The sequence below is a fragment of the Taudactylus pleione genome, unplaced genomic scaffold (assembly GCF_031769625.1).
Source record: "Taudactylus pleione unplaced genomic scaffold, aTauple2 ptg000628l, whole genome shotgun sequence".
Classification (NCBI taxonomy): Eukaryota; Metazoa; Chordata; class Amphibia; order Anura; family Myobatrachidae; genus Taudactylus; species Taudactylus pleione.
Window position 1 is genome coordinate 206447 of NW_028285030.1, and position 20550 is coordinate 226996.

General features: G+C 41.2%; 1 protein-coding gene across 2 annotated transcripts in view; it reads right to left on the reverse strand.

Moving 5' to 3' along the window:
- Window positions 1–2486: 2486 nt before the first annotated feature.
- Window positions 2487–20550, reverse strand: part of CLGN (calmegin) — a 47305-nt gene continuing 29241 nt past the window's right edge. For both annotated transcript variants that reach the window (XM_088454714.1, XM_088454715.1), the window contains 6 exons: window positions 19929–20085; window positions 19563–19778; window positions 15084–15203; window positions 14673–14814; window positions 11464–11567; window positions 2487–5195 (listed from right to left, as the gene is read on the reverse strand). In XM_088454714.1, the coding sequence (XP_088310840.1) occupies window positions 5115–5195; window positions 11464–11567; window positions 14673–14814; window positions 15084–15203; window positions 19563–19778; window positions 19929–20085 (820 nt within the window). In that variant the 3' untranslated portion in view covers window positions 2487–5114. The remainder of the gene's footprint in view (window positions 5196–11463; window positions 11568–14672; window positions 14815–15083; window positions 15204–19562; window positions 19779–19928; window positions 20086–20550) is intronic.

Genomic DNA, 20550 nt, shown 5'->3' on the forward strand with positions numbered 1-20550 from the left:
TTACCTCTGTCCCCCTTGAATCCGGCCATGGTCCGGAGCATCTGGGGTCACCGCTAGCTGTGACCCCAGACGCCCACCAGCATCCCCGGATCAGTACCGGCGTTCTGGTACCGGCGGGGTGTAGGGAAGACAGCATGGACGTCAGGACTGACTGTCCATGCTGTTCATCCAGATGTGCAGCCACAGCTGCATGAAGAAAAAGCTTCAGGGGCTCTTCTAGCCCCCACTCCAACAGGTGCACCCGACTCCGGCCAGGCACCAAACTAAACTGAGGTGCCTTGGCCCGGGGGCGGGGTATAGGAGGGGGACCTAGTGCATCCTGGGAGGCTGAAAGCTTAACTCTTTGGTGCCCTGCGACTGACGTCACACCTATACCCAAGGTATCCTGTGGATACCCTATGGACCCTGAAGTAGAAAATGGTAAACTAATATTGGGTAGCAGTATAGAAGACTGTTAGTGGCTATAATCAAAGGGTTTGGGGTTCTTTAATTGTGTCAAATGGCTGTTATATAATTTTTCTAAAATAGTGAAATAATGGCAGAAAGCAAAGTGCTTGTTCCTGTAGTGCCTTTGGAGCCTCCAGGTTACTTTCGGTTCAGGCAGCCCCTAGAGAGGTTTCGGATAGCCAGTTAGAGGTGTTTGGCAGGTCTAAAAACAATTTTAAAGGCGTTCTCGTGGACGCTGAATACGGAGCTCCAGAGACGCATCCAGCCACTGTGGATGCCGAGCCATTGGCCCTAATTCAGTTTAGTTACTTTACAATTGCTGTCTCGGGTTGTGACTTTATGGGCTAAAAAATTTAGGAATGATGAAAAACATTTTTAACAAATTTATCCAAGAAACCTGTTTGTCAGAAAATGTTACTGATTGAATTGCTGATAGAAGTTTTTTTTGTTTCTGTACAGTGGGACTTTACCCTTCAACACTAACAATATTCACCTGTAGCATTCTGGAAGCAGTCACCTGAGAAGTGAATGAGCTGTATGTAGTTCATTTTCACCTGCTGGTATCACTGGATTAGATTAGTGTGAAATACTTTATAGACAGTCATTTGTGTGAATCAGATTTCCTCAAAGCCTCTAAAGTGCAAACAACGAGATATGTTATGGTTCTATTTCAGTGCTTCTGACGTGTATCATTGCAGTTCAAAACACAAAATCATCTCAATAAGATGCAGTTAAATATTGCTTTCATATGAAATACCACTTGCAAAGCAGTTACTGAGGCGGGGGACTCCCCTAGAGAACCGCTGGCCCCTGCTGGTTTAATGTAAAGGTAGAGCTGTATATAGATATTCCGCAGCTCATATAGAGAATATCCGCTGTGCTCAACACACTCTGTTTGTGTGGAGTTCTATGTTCTCCCCATGTTTGCATAGATTTTCCCCACACTCCAAAAACATTCTGATAGTTTAATTGGCTTCTGACAAAAAAATTATTCTATTGTGTACATGAGGGAATATAAATGGTAAGCTGCACTGGGTCAGAGGGCCTCATTCAGCAAGGAACATATTTGCATATATGCACGCAATTGGTCGATTGTTGCTTACTGCGCATGCATGGCACGAAATAGCCACTGCGACCGGGGCAGCGATCGCAGAGGATACACAGACCCATGGCAGAGTGATTGACAGCGAAGGCGCGCCAGTGTGCTTCAACGGCATTGCAGGGGCGTGCATAAATTAGCCACTGCGATACCAGAGGCCGCCTGACGTAAGCAACTCCTGAGTAAGGGCTGGGCTTCATTAACTGTCCGATGTTACTCAATGTAACCGATTGTTTCTCTATGTTGGGCAAGTATACGGATGTGAGTAAGGGAAAGTGGGCGTCTTTATGTCAGGCTACGATCGCAATGCGAATGCAGACTTTTAGATATCACCGGTGATATTAGCAACTGTGTTGCGTACGTATAAGCAGAATAGCGATCCATAGCAAATCGGGCCAGAGACTGATGTGAATGACTAGATATTCTGTGTATAGCTCTATGTGTGTGTGCTATATAAATAACCTTTTAAAAATAAGTCTGCACCTATATCTAGTAGAGGACATTATGTTGGTGATTGATCCAGGATTTTATCCGATTGTCATTTTTGAGGTTAGGAGGAAATATTTTTTTCTCCCTAGTTAAATTGTAAACTTTCACATTAGGGAGTAGATTTACTAAGCAATGGATTTTGACCACAAAATTTTAAATATCAATAACTTTAATTGTGAAATACTTCTGGTTTTTAATTTAATATTATTGCAGTTTTCAATTTCGGGGTCAAAACCGCTGCTACTGCGGCTTTAGGTTTGTGTTCCTCTGTATAAAAATGAACCTGTGTCTTTTCTCTTATTAAGTAACTAAATAAAAATTGTACTTGTAGAGAAGCAATGAAATAAAGTTAACAAGGTATGATTGTTAAATTTACAAAAAGGATAATTGCATAATTCTTCACACATTAAATACAAATAATTGTAATAAATATTTATTTTAAATATCACTGTACATTGTCTCCTTATTTTATTAAACATTGACAACTTTTTGTTCAACAATAAACTATAAAAAGTTTGAAAAAACTGTAGATAATTTCATTTAGATAAACAGTTGTGTATCTTTAGCACAAACAAGTAAAACTATTTTGTTAGATAACACAGTACATATCACAAATACAACTATAGCAGGTCAGTTTTCTTAGGCAGCTGTGCTAAAGGGAGTACCCTTTGAATTTCCACATATATTCCTCTGACAATATAAACAGAATTTAAGGTCGGACCCAAAAATATCTGTTGATGTAAACAAAATCTATATACTGTATATATGCATGTAACAGTTCATATAAGAAACCACTGTGCTTTATAGCCCCACTATTTTGAGCACTAAAAAGTGGGTAACCTGCTGAGCTTCAGGTACCGTCTGCAACATCCTGAGAAGTGTTTCCTCAATTTCAGCAATGTGATTGTTATCCTTTATTGATATGGCGCCTCAAGTGTTCCGCAGCGCCTTAATAAGTACATAAACAAATAATTGAACAAGAAACCAGAGACTTACAGGACAATACAATGAAGGACATGGTTTATACACATGGCTGTATTAGCAATCATAGCACTCCAAATAAGCAGCAGGGCGTAAGCAACCAAGTGTTAGGTGCCCTTGTGGGGAGTAAGGAGTAGATGAAAGTACAAGTAAAAAGAAGCATAAGAGGGGAGAGGGCCCTGCTCGTGAGAGCTTACATTCTAAACAGGCGTGACACAGATGGAATAAACAAGGAGGAAGGAGCATATAGCAGCAGGTTAGGATGAGAGCTGGAAGGCTTTGATGAAGTAGTGGGTCTTGAAGATTTGTAGAGAGGTGGAGAGTCTGACGGGAAAAGAGTTCCAGAGGTAGGGAGCAGCACGGGCAAAATCTTGGAGGCAGGAGTGGGAGGAGGTAATCGGTTAGCATGCATTTCTTGAGCAGAGTGGGCGGGCGGGAGTGTGAAGGGATGAGGTCAGCAATGTAAATAGGAGAAGATTGGGTGGGGGCTTTGTGAGTGTAAGAACCTTGAATTTGGGTTCTGAAGGGGAAGGGGAGCCAGCAAAGGACTTGTAGAAGAGGGGAGGCAGATGTAGAATGTTTGGAGAGGAAGATGAGCTGAGCAGCAGCATTGAGGACAGATTTGAGTGGAGAGAGGTGGAAGTCAGGGAGGTCAGAGATAGGAGAAGGTTACAGTAGTTCATTCTGGAGATGACCAGTGAGTAGATGAGGGTTTTAGTAGCAGCCAGGGTGAGAAAGGGTCTGAACCTGGAAATATTTGTGAGATGGAAACAGCAGGACTGCGAGAGGTTCTGAATGTGTAGTTTGAAGGAGAGGGAGGAATCCAGGATCACTCCAAGACAGCACACTTTGGGGCTATAGGAGATAGTTGTGCTGTCAACTGATAATGAAATAGTGGGAAGTGAGGTTATACAGGAGGGTGGGAAGATGATCAGCTCAGACTTGGACATGTTAAGTTTAAGAAAGTGCTGGGACATCCAGGAAGAGATAGCAGAGAGATAGTTGGAGAAATGAGTGAGGATAGAGGGGGATAGGTCAGAGAGGAAAGGTAGATCCGAGTGTCATCAGCCTAGAGATGATAAAGGAGATCAAAAGAGCTGATAAGTTTACCTAAAGAAGACCTATAGAGGGAGAATAGGAGTGGTCCAAGAACAGAACCTTGGGGATGAAGACTTCACAGACACGTATTTGGTTGGTGTAATGGTTGGCATTACTACCTCACAGCACTGAGGTCTTCAGTTTGATTCCCTAGCTGTGTGGAGTGTGTGTTTTCTCCTTGTTTGCATGGGTTTCCTCCAGGTACTCCAGTCTCTTCCCACAAAAATTGGATTCTGACAAAAACTGACCCTAGTGTATGCCTGTGTGTTTACATGTGGAGGGGAGTATTGATTGTAAGCTCCATGGTCGCAGAGACTGATATGAATGACCAAATATTCTCTGTAAAGCTCTGCAGAACATAAATAATTAGATAAATAAATTAGAAATAAATTAATTGAACATAAGGATGCTCCTGCATTTCAACTTAAAATAAACTTTTAGAGTCCACTAAATAGGGCAATAAGGTACTTTCATATCAATGTTCTTGAAACCCCATGCTGAGTTTTGCTCAGCTGATAGATAAGTAAGGGAGTTAGAGTGGAGAAGGAGGGTATGATAGAACAGGGGAAACATGGCAGAGACTAGAGAGTAGCAAGGACAGAAACTGTCCCAATGCCCAATAGTGTCCGATACCACTATGCCACTGCTCTCATGTCTCCTACTGTCTATTAAAATCACCCAGGGAATTAAATATTAAGGCATATCATTTCAAAACTACAGACCATTTACATCAATAGAAAAATACAATACAGAAAAAACAATTACTAATTTTTGCAAGACTCGAGATGGATCTTAGGTTGCCAGGGGAACTGCATTGGAATGAATTAACAGACACTCTGACAACAGAACATGCCAGAGGAAAACTTTTCAGGCTACACAAAATAATGGACCAAGAGGTAAGAAGTAGTTTTATGTCAGTTCATCACGTCCGTCAGCAAGCTGAGACAAGCCCGATGGGGATGTGGCTCTCTGTAACAGTCCTAGACATGGTCTGGGGCTGCTAATCTTTCCGAACTCGTCTTTTACGGAGGGATTTCTTTAGAAGATCTCCAGAGTCTGCACCTTCATCTGCCTCTTTCATCTGTTTGGGAAAGTAGAGAATCTCTGTTATAGCAGATGTCATGTATTTTGTGAATGTACCTATACAGTATGGGGCATATGCAGAATGAGTACTACACTAGTTGCGTTTTATGCGAGTTCGCAATGCGCATGCCCAGAACAGAGCGTGCGCTCATATGTGCCCATGCATATTTGATTGATTCTGACATTGTCTGTGCCCGTATGTGCAGATGGGGCAAGATGAGAACATTTTAACGTAAATCAAGTATAGTGTGTGGGTCTTTGCACAATTACAAACACATGCAGACAGTAGAGAAGACTCATATAAGCCTGGGAATGCCATATTATTTGCTGGTAGCCAGGGGCAGCTGCATATAGCTGATGGTGATTGCTGCTGTCACTAGTGAACTGCTTGTGATTGGCTGTTTGCTAACACTCTCCTGACACTCCTCAAGGGGGCATAGATAATCTGGTTGTTAGCAGGGCTGGATCAAGGTCTGTGGGGACCCCTGGGAAACAAACTTGTGGGGGCCGCTATATATATTTACATGTCAAACATTATTTGAACTGAAAATTCAAGTTCATTATATATATAAAAATATGTATAATGCATAACATAAAATGCGTTTGTTGCACAGAAAATAAACAGACTGTAGGGGGTAAATTTACTAATATTCGAGTTTGGCCGAGTTTGAGTTTAGGCATGTTTTTCCTCTCGCAAATTTACTAAAGGCAAACTCTAGTGAGTTTGGGAGAGTGTTCTCTCTTCTCAGTCGTAAAACTCGGGTGAGATTGCAAACTCGAATCTTATCACCAATGGGCAAACTCAGAAGTACTTTTTACCTAAAATATACAGCTCACAAATTTACCAAGAATCGAGATGACCGCAAACTCTCTGCCAAATTTAAGTTTTAAGCTGCGAGTTTGCCAGAAACATACACAGATCAGTGTGATTTGTGTACGTTTCTGCCTGTAAATATTAAAAATTGTGTTTTTAAAAAAAAAAAAAAAATACGTAGGGTCTTCCCTGGTCAGCCTGTCCTGGTTCCGAAAATTACAAGGAACAAAACGAGTAGGGTTCCACCGTAATTTAGGAACCAGCACTAGGCTGCAGGGCCAATGCTGGTTTTAAATATAGGAGGGAAAAATTGCATAGAGGTCCCACTAGATTTAAAACCAGCACTAAACCCAAACCGACCGGGGTGTAATGCCACAGCCAGGAGACCCTATTACCGGGTCTCCATGGCCAAAGCATTCTCACCCCAAGCCAGTCAGACCAAGCCGGGGATCTCAGGGGATCTCATGAAACCCCAGGCTTGGACTGGAGCCTGTGGCTCTTCCCCGCACCCCTGAAGCGGTGGTTACAGGGGTAATAAAGTGTTAAATAGTGGTAAACTATTGTATTTTACATTGGAACTTCAGGTGCCAGCATGCCTGCCCTTTGGCACTTGTGGAACTATAAGTGCCAGCAAGCGGCCGGCACCCGTACCCCCACTGTAAAATAAATAGTTAAAAAACCACAGGACACACACACACAATGGGCCTCATTCAGAGGCGGTAGGAGGATGCAAGCGGTCGCTCAGAAACTGGGCGGCCACTTGCATCCTGACCGCCCGCCTCTGTTGCGGTCGTTAGGCTGTGGGTTAACACCCACAGCTCTAACGACCGCTCGGGTGATGGTCGCGATGGTCAGAGACCATCGCGACCATCGGGGCTTACGACGAGACCCTAGGGTAGAGTCTCACTTGTCGTAAGCTCCGGAGAGCTTCTGGCTCTGTCAGTGGGGCCTCCCCCAAACGGTAGGCATTCCCATGGGAACGCCTCCGTTTGGGCTGCCACCCCCCTCGGCCCGCCTTCCAAACGGGGCGAGCTGTCAATCAACATCGACAGCTCGCCCCCTTTGGATCGAGACCCGCAACGACCGGCGCTGTCGGTCGTAGCGGTTCTCACGCATGGGCACGACGGCGCCGACGCCGTTGTGCGCATGCTCTGTGGGGGGCCATCGACCCGGTCCGAGCGCATCGGCGCTAACGACCGGGTCTGAATGACCCCCAATATCTCGTAAATCTTTATTCCATACAAGTAACCCACTCACACATACCTGTACCAGTCGGTCGGTCCTCTTCTACCATGTAGAATCCACGGCTGTCCCTGGAAAAAAGATCCCATACTCACCTCCATCATGGCGCCGCTCTCTGGGCCTGATTCAGAGCCGGACGCTCTGACCAGAGCGCTCGCTCTGAATCAGGGCCCTCCTACCTAAAATTGGAGCGGCCTCCTAGCCGCTCGCATAGCTGTGGGTGGTCACAGCTATGCGAGCGGCCAAAATGATGGTCGCGATGGTCTTGACCATCGGGCTTGCGCAATGGTCTTGACCATCGGGCTTGCGACGAGACCCTGCGGTAGGGTCTCGCTGCCGCAAGCCCAGGAGTGCTTTTGGCTCTTATCAGAGCCAAAAGCACTCCCACTGATATCACTAGTGATGTCAGTGGGGCCGGACCCAGACGGTAGGCGTTCCAGCTGGACCAACCAGCTGGTACAGGTAAGTATGTGTGAGTGGGATAGGAGTATGGAATAAAGTTTTACGAGATACGGTGTGTGTGTACTGTGGTTCTTTAACTATTTATTTTACAGTGGGGGTACAGGTGCTGGCCGCCTGCTGGCACTTGTAGTTTCCCAAATGCCAAAGGGCAGGCATGCTGCCACCTGTAGTTCCACTGTAAAATACAATAGTTTTCTTCTATTTTACACTTTATTACCCCCATACCCACCGCTCCAGAGGTGCGGGGAAGAGCCCCGGGCTTCAGTCCAAGCCTGGGATTTCGGGAGAGGGGGGGCCCCTTTTTTGGAGGGTTCCCACATCCCCTGATATCCCCGGCTTGGCCTGACCGGCTTGGGGTGAGAATGCTTTGGCCATGGAGACCCAGTAATAGGGTGGCTGTGGCATTACACCCCGGTCAGTTTGGGTCCGGTGCTGGTTTTAAATATAGGGGGACCCCTACGCAATTTTTTCCCCTTATATGTAAAACCAGCACTGGCCCTGCAGCCAGGTGCTGGTTCCTAAACTACGGTGGAACCCTATACGTTTTGTTCCACGTAATTTTCAGAACCAGGTCTGGCTGTCCAGTCCGGGGCTGGTTATGCATTTGGGGGGGACCCTACATCATTTTAAAAAAAATGTAACCCTTATTTTACAGGTATCAGACAAGCAGCCTTCACATATCTAACTGATATGTGCAGGCTGCTAGCTCGGGAGAGTTTTGCAGAGAGAAAACACTGCAATATCGGGTGAGTAATCTCATCTTAACTTGCAACTCGGGGGAGATATCTCGATCTGCTTCACCATTGGAAAACTCACTGTCAGCTAAACTCACTTCTTATTCTTAGTATATTTGCGAGATGAAAAACGGGAAAATCACCTGAGTTTCGGCAATGCAAATCGAGATAAAAAAAAACAGAACTCGACCAAACTCGAATCTTAGTAAATTTACCCCTAAGTATCTGTGAAATGTGCCAGTCATAAACCAGATGCCGAGCGGAGGGCATTCTGAACTCTACATACACTAGGTCTGATTCTGAGGAGGGAGTAAAGCAAAAATGAGCAAGTAACTGTGTACCTGCACAAACCATGTTGTGATGCAAGGGGTGCAAATACATTTCTTTCTTTTGCAAGCAGGGTAAATACTGGCTGCTTTTACATGTAGCCCACAAATGCTGGACAGCTTTATTTTTATTGTACTAGGGAAAGGTATGGGGAAAGGACTCTTGTACAGGATCTAGGAAATGTTGTATAGATAATTATTTAAACCAACTATCTAATGACAGATCTGTGGTGTTATCCTACTATCATATCTCCATGTTGGCGGTGCTCCCCGGGAATAAAATACAATTGGATTCTGCTCAGGCAGAATAAAGAGAAATTCCTTTGTGGGGGCACTCTTTTGTACAGTAGTTCTAGGATTTGGTTATGTCGATTAAAACTTAACTTTTAATATATACCCTTGTAAAATAATGTAAATGACACCAAGTGTTATATTTAGATGTAAAAATACCTAATTTATAAAAAGCCAGAAATATTCCAAAAAGTATGTATCAATAATTAAACTTCAATCTAAGATATATGTATATCACACAATCATTATTAAAATTCACCTCCGGTCACACTATATGTTATTATCCATACAGTATCATAGTCATCATCTCTATAGAGAATTAATATGATATTATGTTGCACTTGCTCCGTGTAGCAGAATAACTTCCAAGAATGTTAGAAATAAATGACATAACACATGTACATAATATTTGATTATTATTGAATGGTGTCAGATCAATTTATTGCTCTGCATACGCCCCAAAAAGCAATAGTAACCATTCATAAAAAAACCTTAGTAATAGATATTCTCCGTGTTTACGTGTCCTGTATAATATGTAATTATTGATACGTACTTTTTCAAATATTTTAGCCTTTTTATAAATTAGGTATTTTTACATCTAAATATAACACTTGGGGCCAAATGTAATAGGGTGAGAGATTAGGAAATGTGAGAGTTTAGCAGTAAACTCTCACATTGGTTGAGTTTTATCTTCAAAATGGGAAAACATCTGAATGAGATTTTAAACTTTTCTAAGTCTAAAAAAAACATGCAAGTTCGCTCTGTTACTTTGTTTTTGGACTCTATTACATTGGCAAAAGTTTAAAAAGTGTCAGAAACTCTCACTTTTCTAAACTCTCACCCTATTACATTTGGCCATTGGTATCATTTACGTTACTTTACAAGGGTATATAGTAAAAGTTAAGTTTTAATCAACATAACCATATCATAGAATTACTGTATAAAAGAGTGCCCCCACAAAGGAATTTCTCTTTATTCTACCTGAGCAGATTCCAATTGCAGCTTTATTTTTACACTGCACTTTAGATATCAGTTTGGACACGCCCCTCCCACATTTAAATCTATCTGCATGGTTTTGCCAAGGTGCACAGGGTCTGATTCAGAGTTGGAGACGCCCAATGTTTTAAATCTGAATATGCGTCCCATTGGTTACCGCCGGCGGATGCATATCGGAATTGCATAGAGATCCAAGCAATTTCCATAGGTGTTCCTGGGCGGAGTCTGGGGCTGGTGGCTTTCGACGGCAGGTGTGTCGGTGTCAGGGACGGCGTCGAACATTCTGAGCAACTATAGGGCTGCTCTAATGTTTTATGGTATGGCCGATGTCCGCTTGATGGTGCGACTCTAAACGCACTGCAGCAGATTAAAGCTGCAGCCGGAGGGCATCACAGTAGAAAGCCCATTGGCTGCGTCATTAGCATACATTGCCAGTACTACACCTTCGTCCACCTCTGAAATAGGCCCACAGTTACTGGCTCTTTTTTGCTTTACTCCCAACTCAGAATGTGGGTGAATAAAATGGAATTTTGCCCACAACCTTGTCCGTCCATAGCTTTAGTTATACTTTTCCAAATTTATCCAAAACAGACATTGAGATTAACCTAAATGAGGTATAATAGAGGTGTATCAAAAATCAGCTATTTTCTCCATTTAAAAAAACATATTTGATAGGGGTGATTTAATTAGTCTCACCATGATTAAAAGCGAGATATTTGTATATGTAATAAGTGATATTAATCTTAGTATACTGTATTTATAATGCATTAACTAACAGGAGCAGGAATAGTTAAAATTAAAACTCACATATGTACACATACACTCAGTGGTCAATTTATTTGGTACAACTCTGTAATACTGGGTAGGACCTGCATTCAGTTTATAAAGCCAAACTGACGGATTTACTATCAGGCAGTTTGGAGGCTGAAGACTTAAACTACATGAGATGTGTTGTGGTTTCTAAAGTATCGAAGCATTTTAGCCAAACCGCCATAAAAAAAGGATGATTTATTTAGTTGTGACAAGACAGACAGCACATAGTTTCAGCTGTTTGGCTTGTCAGAACAGAACATAAATAAGATAAATATTTATTAGGCATACAACATTAACTTTATTTATTAAGCAGTCAATACAAATGTATTATTTTAATAAGAAATCAATATAAAATTAGTTATTTTAAAATGACGATTTTTTTTTTATTTTTTTTTTAGAAAAGGTAAATATATTATTATGGGGAAATAAAAATCTATTACTTTCTAACACAGGCAATATTATTATTAAAAAAATATTTTTATTTATTGTTTTATACATGTGCAAAATAAATATTTTATAAAACAAAAAAGGGCATCATAATTGCATTATTATTTTATTACAGTGGTCTAAACTACTATGAGCATTTACCTCATCATCTGAAGATTGACTAGTTATGGCACCAGCTTCTTCATCTTCTTGACTGAATTCCTCATCTTCCGCCCCATCTTCAGTTTTTTCATCATCCCCACTCCCTGGAAAAGGACAAAAGTAATTTTAGGAATAAAACCTGCAGGACAAATTGCATTGTGTAGCCTGAGCTGTAGGTTGCAAAATTGATGTCCTGATGGAAGGAGCTCTATGCTTTAGTACATACCATGAATGAGTCTCACATTGGGCTCACATATATTAAATTAGATTTTGTGCTGTGGGACAAGATACTGAAACACACTTGAAGGGGTGAATACTGCACATTTAGAGGGAGTGGTGAGCAACCTCCACCATCCTGGAATACCTACAGCAAGAGATGGACTAGATCTGCCAGACAAAACTTCCAACAAGATGACATTAGCACCAACCACGAACACATCATTTATAGACACACAAGTAACAATGCAGTTTTTCTTAACAATTACAAACTTGATACATGAAATGAAGATGATGTCCCCTGCACTTAAGTGTGTAGTAAAGTAACAATAAATTATAATTATACAAGTTATATTTTACTCATTCTGCCGTCTTATATGTAAAGGTCATTTATGAAGGTACAAAATGTGGTCACCGAGAGCTTTACTATTTGTGCAAATGTCTCTTTTTTTCCTCCTAGCGCAGTCATGGGTGCACATCCACACCAACTTCAAATATAGGCTGATGGACGTTTTCCACCATTTCCCATGGTGCATAGAATTGTTCTTTTACAGGATTAAAAATGTCTTATTTAATTATTTTATTCTTGTAAAAATATTGTTTTTGCATCTAGTGGCCATTACAACGGGCTCAGCTTTTATCAGGGTCAAATAAAGCTTAGCTGCATAAATGTCCACCAATAATATGACCCTATATTATTTTAAAGCACAGACGTTATCTATCGTTGTCAATTGTTGCACATCCTCGCTGGATTTTTGTGTTTCATACATTGTCATAGTTGAGAAGTTTGTCTATGTAAAACCACACTCCTTTATGGTAAGCCTTGCCCAGTATTTGGTAAAACCACACTCCTTTATGATAAGCCTTGCCCAGTATTTGGTAAAACCACACTCCTTTATTATAAGCCTTGCCCAGTATTTGGTAAAACCACACTCCTTTATGATAAGCCTTGCCCAGTATTTGGTAAAACCACACTCCTTTATGATAAGCCTTGCCCAGTATTTGGTAAAACCACACTCCTTTATGATAAGCCTCACCCAGTATTTGGTAAAACCACACTCCTTTATGATAAGCCTTGCCCAATATTTGATAAAACCATACTCCTTTATGATAAGCCTCGCCCAGCATTTGGTAAAACCACACTCCTTTATGATAAGCCTCATCCAGTATTTGGTAAAACCACACTCCTTTATGATAAGCCTCACCCAGTATTTGGTAAAACCACACTCCTTTATGATAAGCCTTGCCCAGTATTTGATAAAACCATACTCCTTTATGATAAGCCTTGCCCAGTATTTGGTAAAACCACACTCCTTTATTATAAGCCTCACCCAGTATTTGGTAAAACCACACTCCTTTATTATAAGCCTCACCCAGTATTTGGTAAAACCACACTCCTTTATGATAAGCCTCATCCAGTATTTGGTAAAACCACACTCCTTTATGATAAGTCTTGCCCAGTATTTGATAAAACCACACTCCTTTATGATAAGCCTTGGGCAGTATTTGGTTAAACCACACTCCTTTATGATAAGCCTCATTCAGTATTTGGTAAAACCACACTCCTTTTATTGAAGCTGACACTTGTTTAAATCTTGTGTTGTAAAGAATAAACACTACCCTAATATACTATTACTCCTCTTACTCCTTGGAGGTAAGGATGGCATATTTTGCCTCCGTTATCTGTATACAACTCATACTCAAAATTACTTTTTCGGTGGGTTATGGAATATAAGTGTTAACTCAGTTTGGGTTGGGTAGTTGAAGGGAGAGGGTACTACTTAAGGCCTTCAAGGTCTCAATAGCACCTCCAAGATATTACTACAATAACCGTGAGTGTGAGTTAAGGCCCCCATACATCTACAACGGATTGGGGCAATTCCCTGTTCTGCCAACGAAGGGGTCAGGTTATGGGGAATATTCAACATGTTTAACAATCTTGATTCCCCCGATCTTGACCCAAAAATGGTAGGAATCAGCAAATCGGGAATTTTTATCATGCAGAATTCCCGGATTTCCCAATGGACCGTGGATCATTGGTGTCCGCCGATCGGAGAATTGGGGAAATGCGCCTCAGATGTACGGGCCCCATACAGAGGCATATGGAGTAGTATTGGAGTCATTTGGGTTACGTGGGGTGAGTTAGGTAGCATAGAAGTCAGCTGGGGAATGTATATCCCATGATAAACCAGTATCAAGAAATGTAGGGATCCGAAGCAGCTGATGAGCAGAATGCTTATAAACTGATAACTGGGAAGAGGAGTAAGGTTTCTGGCCTTCTAGCATGCAAGAATCTCATATTAAAATCTCTACACAGATCTCAGTTGTGCAACACTGAACATACCTTTTAGTAACCTTATAAATTCCAATCACTTCTACTACCACAATCAACCTAAACAATGATGACATTCAAATTAATTTCTCTAATTGAAACTATGATAATCCTTCCTTACCCATCCCATAGTACTGAATTCCTAACATTTTAGTTTCCATGTTTCACTACCATGTCAGGCAGCAGCCCTTGAAGAGACATACATTACTAATCTCATAGACATGATACTGTTCTTCAATAAACCAGATCCAATGAGATGTTTAGATTTGTGACTGTTCGAGATATGTTCCCTGACAAGACACTTACTGTATATGTTCCCTAACAAGACACGTATCTGGATTGTGGAAGACTACGATGGCACCTATGCAGAACATAGCTGCTTCATATTGGAAGTAATTAGAAAGAAGCAACAGACCCCAAAATTGTGAATCATGTAATCTACCATCACCGTAACTGGCAACAATAGGTCACTTTTGCTAATTTAATATACTGTTATGTTTCTTTAAAATGTTACTGTAAAGCACAAGGGCACTACCTTCTACAGAATTGTCTGAAGTGGTATAATTTTTTTAGAATTACAGCATCACTCTGTTAGCAAGAAAATACATAAAAGCTATGCAGTGTTCATCTTTCCAAGGATGAGATCCCAGTCTCAGCTCACCGTTGCCAAATACTGCTTTTCCCCTGTGATCTTCAGGGCTCTCCAAGTTTTCCTTCTTCACATCTTTCCGTTCAAAGTCGGCTTCTTCAGGCTCTAGAAAATCACTCATATTGAAATCTGCATCATCTTCTTCTTCAATTTTCTAGAAATTACAGGAACTGGATTATTTTCAGTAGTTTTATACTCATGTTTTGGCGTTATTATTATCATTTTTATCAGGACACGCATTTAGTATGGATGTTCCACTTCTGTGCGTGGCGACTTAGAGCTCCATAAATAAAGACTCTGGAGTTTACTCTGCAATTCCTCCTTATATTTTTAAGGTTATATTATGCCATATATTATTTCAATACCTGTAAACATGTATTGAAATGATTTCCTATTTTATAAAAAAGCTTGGCTTCGCCTTACCTTTCTGGGCCAGCAGAACAGGACCAGTAGACCTATAGGCAGAACTGCTGTCAGCAGGTATAAGCCCCAGAGCCACGGTCTCTCGTCAGCAGCACTCAGGAGCTGGTTAATCATGCCTGGCTGAGAGAAACCATATACCATGAACAACAACTCACAGAAGCATCTTCAAGCAATTGTACAAGATGACAACAGCTGAACTGGCTTGACCCTATTACAGCAGATCAAAACATGAGGCTGGCTTCAGCCTAGGGCTTCAGATCATTGCTCCATGTCGGTATCACTGAACTGTTCAAGTGGATCTGTCACCATATATTAATATTTAGAGAGTCAATAGTATATAAAAAGATACTTCAATAAATCAGGCCATCCATTTGTTGCAGAAATGTTTGCTCCTCACACTAGATCCGTGGTTCCCAAACGTTTTTGAATCGCAGCACCCTAGTGTTTTTTTCAAGGCACCCCATGAAACTTACCTGTCATCCTTAGGTTTAGTTATATGGTTATGGACAGGGTGGTGTCTCTCTATGTCCACATATTTTATGATTGGCAGCCTAATGCACTGGTATTGCCTATCACATGGACCAAACATCATTTTATTTGGTACTGGACCACCAACCGGTAGTACCCCTGTAAGTGCCCCACGGCACCAAAGGGTGCAATAGAACACAGTTTATGAACCACTATGCTAGATATTAATTCTCACATCTATGCCAAATCATTTACAACACTTATTTTATTTTTGTCTAGTTCAGTAGCTTAAACCCCCTGCTGTACAGCCATGAGGACTCAGAGCATCCAAGTGGTGCCCATCTGTTATTAGCAGAAGGTATATGTTATCTGACCTAAACTAATTGCCAGTCTCACTTATAGTCTTATCCTAATTCTCACCATGCACCCTGTCATTCTTCTACTCTGGGGATGGGGAGGATATCTCTCCTTACAGCTTCCCATTTGTTATACCCCATCTACTCATTATTTCTCTTTCTCCAGCATTATTCTTTTTACTTTCTCCCTCTCAACTGGGATTTCAAGTAACATTACAGGCTGATGCACCTAAAGGTCATATAATTGTATTACCTTGGACTTGTCTGCAGCCCTAATCTAATTTCCTAGGAGATAAGCAACAATGACATCTTTTCATCTGATATCTCTATTCCTAGCACAAAACCCCAAAACTCACTTATCTCTTTAGCACCACATCCAGATCTCACATCCTGCAGCCTTTCACAATCTTATTATTTCCACCTTATATCATATCTGGCGTCCAACCCTATGTTGCTAAAATAGAAGTCATGCAATCATTATCACTCACCATGTAACCCTTCAATAACCTATTAATCAGTCTAACAGGAAGCTATTTCCACACCAATCCATTATGACAGAATCAGGTAGACTAATGGTCTTATATATCTCCCTACCCACTTCACCTAACAAAGACTTTTACCTTTAACATCCTTTATCATTAATTTACCTAGGATACGGGCACAGGGCAGAATGTGATAGCCTCTGATTTTATAACAAAACAAAAACATTTTTATGAAAAACCTGTGATTTTCTGTCGAGTTGCAAATCTACTTATGTAATAGAGACTAAAACACCAAATACGCAGATTTAAAGACGAGTAGCTGCAAGACGCAGTCCTTATTATTTTGTGTCCTGTATACAAATTGTCAGATGTATTAAACTTTGAGTTCACAAGTCACGGCAGAAATGACCTATAATAGAGGTTCCTCTGACCGGTGAGAGAGCTGCAATCACAGCTATGTGGTCTGTGCTATTGAAGCAAAAGAACAAAAAAAAAAAGTAAAGAAAAATGTAAAAGAGGGGGGCACCAACCTCCTGTTCTCCAATAAGCTTGCACTATGCAGCCTCTATTACTATGCCTTCCTACCTAGAAATAACTGTCCCAATGCAGAAAGAAATGCCAATGATAAGACACATACTTAAGAAGGTGGGCAAAAGATATGCTAGGGAAGCCCTGATTGGCGGTGTCCTATCTTGGAGATAGGAAAAGCTGCTATTTGGATTTCCACATATTAACTAAGCGGATTGCCTAACTTTTATCTATTTGTATAGCTGGGGCTTTTTCAGAGCAAATTGCGTTTGGGCTTTGTGGTTCTTATTTTTTCAAATCCTATTGGACTACGTCAGATCAAGCCAGGAATGGGGGAACAGGTAATTATTATCAATGGGGGCATGACTATATTATTAAGTTAAATAAGTGATGCATTATTTATTTATTTATTCATTTATTTATAAGGAGGCATTACTTATTTGGGGGCACAACATTTTTTTCTTTTTTTTTTTTAAAGGGGGCAAAAATAATATTAAGAAAATTTTTATTATGGCATCAGATTATAGCTATTAAAAGAAGGCCCCATTTTTACTTTTTTTCTACCCTGGTACCCAGCACAAGGGTACCAAAAAGAGCCCAATGCTATACAGCATTTGGCCTTTTATCTATAGGTACGAGAGGATGCACAATTGTTTCTCTCTATTACATACAGAGATTTGCAAATAGCTGTGTGGACATGTACACTGTTGTACAGGTTATGTATACAGATTATGTATGCTAATTGATCACAATATTCTAAAAGTGTAATACTGCTTGTATTTATAAAACATCATTGCAACATTTTAATGAAGTTTCTCTTTTATATATTTTGTCACATTTATATTTATATATATGAACTTGATTTGTTTTTTTTTCTAATTGCAGAATTGTGGGGGGGTTTTTGCAGTCACGCTCCTTACCTCTTATCTACTGTTTTTTTTGTTATCTTTGATTTGAGACTTTTACCTGAAGCCATATTCCTGAACTGTATGTTTGCTTTATCCTTCCACTGTACAATGCTATGGAATATATTGGCATTTATAATAATATGCTTGAAGCTCTCCCTTCCTAGTAAGTGGGCCCCACAGAGCAGTGTAGCATCTTTTCAATGCTTTTTGGACCAAAAATATTTCTTAGTCGCAATCCGATATGACAAACCACTTAAGGAGTCTGCACTGATTTTATTGATATGCGACACTTGTATATCTGTGTGCGACTGAGCCTAAATCTGTATACGAAACACAACGGAACTTGGCGTGGAAAAAAGCTACGGCTGCTGCTTTGCACTTCGTATACAGATTCACACTCAGGGCCTCATTTATCAATGAGTGATATTCTTATTATCAGTCGTTACTAATCTTAAATGGTGCTCCAACCAATCAGTTTCTAAACGTCATGTAGTGTTCCCGCTAGCCTGTTTTAGAGGGGCGCCGTCCCCTGCCCGATTTTAAAGGGGCAAAATGTGCCCTGCCCTTTTAGTGGCGCTCCCTGCTAAAACAGCCTGCCCTGTGCCCTCACCACACGTGAGACGCAGGGTCCAGTAGATGGGAAAAGTTGCGGTGACCGATCTCTGCCAGGTGACTAGTTGCCGTGCACATGCACACCGCATCTTTTTACAATGAAAGAAGAGCTTGCGGGAAGCCCAGCACCTCTGTAAGTGCTAGGAACGCCCCCAAGTGTGATGAATTGGGGGCGTGTCACAAGGACACATTCCCTCGCCGGTGGGCCACACCCCCATTTCAGGAGTGAGGGCGCCTTTGGTGCACGCAGAGACTCCCTGCCCGCAAACTCAGTGCCCTGCCCACAGTCTAGCGGGAACACTAACATGTGTGTGAAAAATGACAGCTGGGAGCTGATTGGCTGGAGCACCATTTATTATACGCAAAAAGTTTTATCACTCGTTGATAAATGAGGCCTAAGTCACATCCTGATATACAAGTGTCACATATCAAATTAATCAGTATAGTCTACTGAAGAGGTTTTGTCACATTGCATTGCGACTAAGATGCATTTTGGATGACAAAGACACAAGAAAGACGCTCGGCACGAACCGCACAGGGCTTTGTAGTTTGGCGCAACTGCAGCAATAGTGTATGAGGAGACATCTGTAGCTATGGAAGGCAATTTGAGATGACACAATACAGCATTTCCTGTTTTAGACCCATCAGCTGGTGACAGACATATATTTGTTTACTAGCTGTATAACATCTGTTTGTGCAGAATATGGAGCGGGCAGACAAAACCACTATAATTTTGTCTTAATTTGTAATTGTTAAGTGTTGAGCAATGATACATATCTGTGTCTTGCAGTAATATACATTATTTATTTCAGCCAGGAAACAAATAACATGGAAATAAATGTCTGCCTGACAACACTGTAATTTGCTCACAGACCTCCTTTCTGTGCACAAAACTATAAAAGCTCTGCGGTTGTAGATAATGACTTGCAATTACAGATGGTGTACACTGAAGAAATCACCTACTTATATATGTCCCAATGTACATACACATCAACCTGAAAAATACTGTATGAAAAGGAGTTCACAGTCTTCACTCAGCAATAGTCAAAGAAAGCAACAATCAAAGCCACCAACACAACTTGGATCATGATGTTACACTGAAAGCTTATTTCCACTGTAACTTACCTCATTAGCACTGGCCAGCAGTTTCTTCAGTCCCCAGCTGTCAGAAGCCCAGCGGTCAGCCACCTCCTTCACAGAACAGACAATGAAGTTGTCAAAATAAATATCAGAAGTCATTGACCACAGCTCCAAGCCAATAGCACTGAAAGGAGTCATCCTGAAAGGATTAAGGTCTTCAAAATAATGTGGATTTGGGATTTTTCGTGGTTTCCAAATTCCCTGTAGAAAATTAGATAACAGTAAAAATAAATTTCTATCTTATATGCAACTCATATCATCAAAACGCCAAAACATTAAAACAACACAATACATTGAAGAGAACAGGAACCACTTGGGGGCGCTGTGTGGATGAATGGAGATGATCACTACCTGATAGCTGGGATTCTCAATCATGGGAGGTTTCCACTGTCCTTTGTAATCTGGATTGTCAATGAGGGGTGGTGTCCATTCTCCACATCCAGGAGCAGTCTTACACTTTGGGTTAAGGACCAGAGGAGCCTCCCAATCACCGTCCATGTTATCATTCCTGCCAACAGCAAGGGTTTCAAACACAATATTACACTGCTATACAGCTGATGAGTACAGCATAGCTACACATATAATTATACTGAGTATGCTGCACCACGCATTGATCATGTGCATATATGTACACTCAGTGGCCACGTTATTAGGTACCCCTGAACACCTGCTTGTTACTGCAAATATCTAATCAGCCAATCATGTGCAGCAATTAAAATCATAAAATAATGGAGACATGACCAAGTGGTTCAGCTGTTGCTCAGGCCAAACACCGGAATGGAGAAGAAATATGATGTAAGTAACTTTGACCATGGAATGATTGTTGGTGCCAGACAGGAAGATTTCAGTATTTTCTGGAATCCACATAGAACCATAATAGAGGAGATCACTAGGGCTTCAATCACTGCTGCTCTGTTGGCGTTTGCCTGCTGCAGATGTAGACAACCAGTGCTGACAGTTATCATCACAGTTC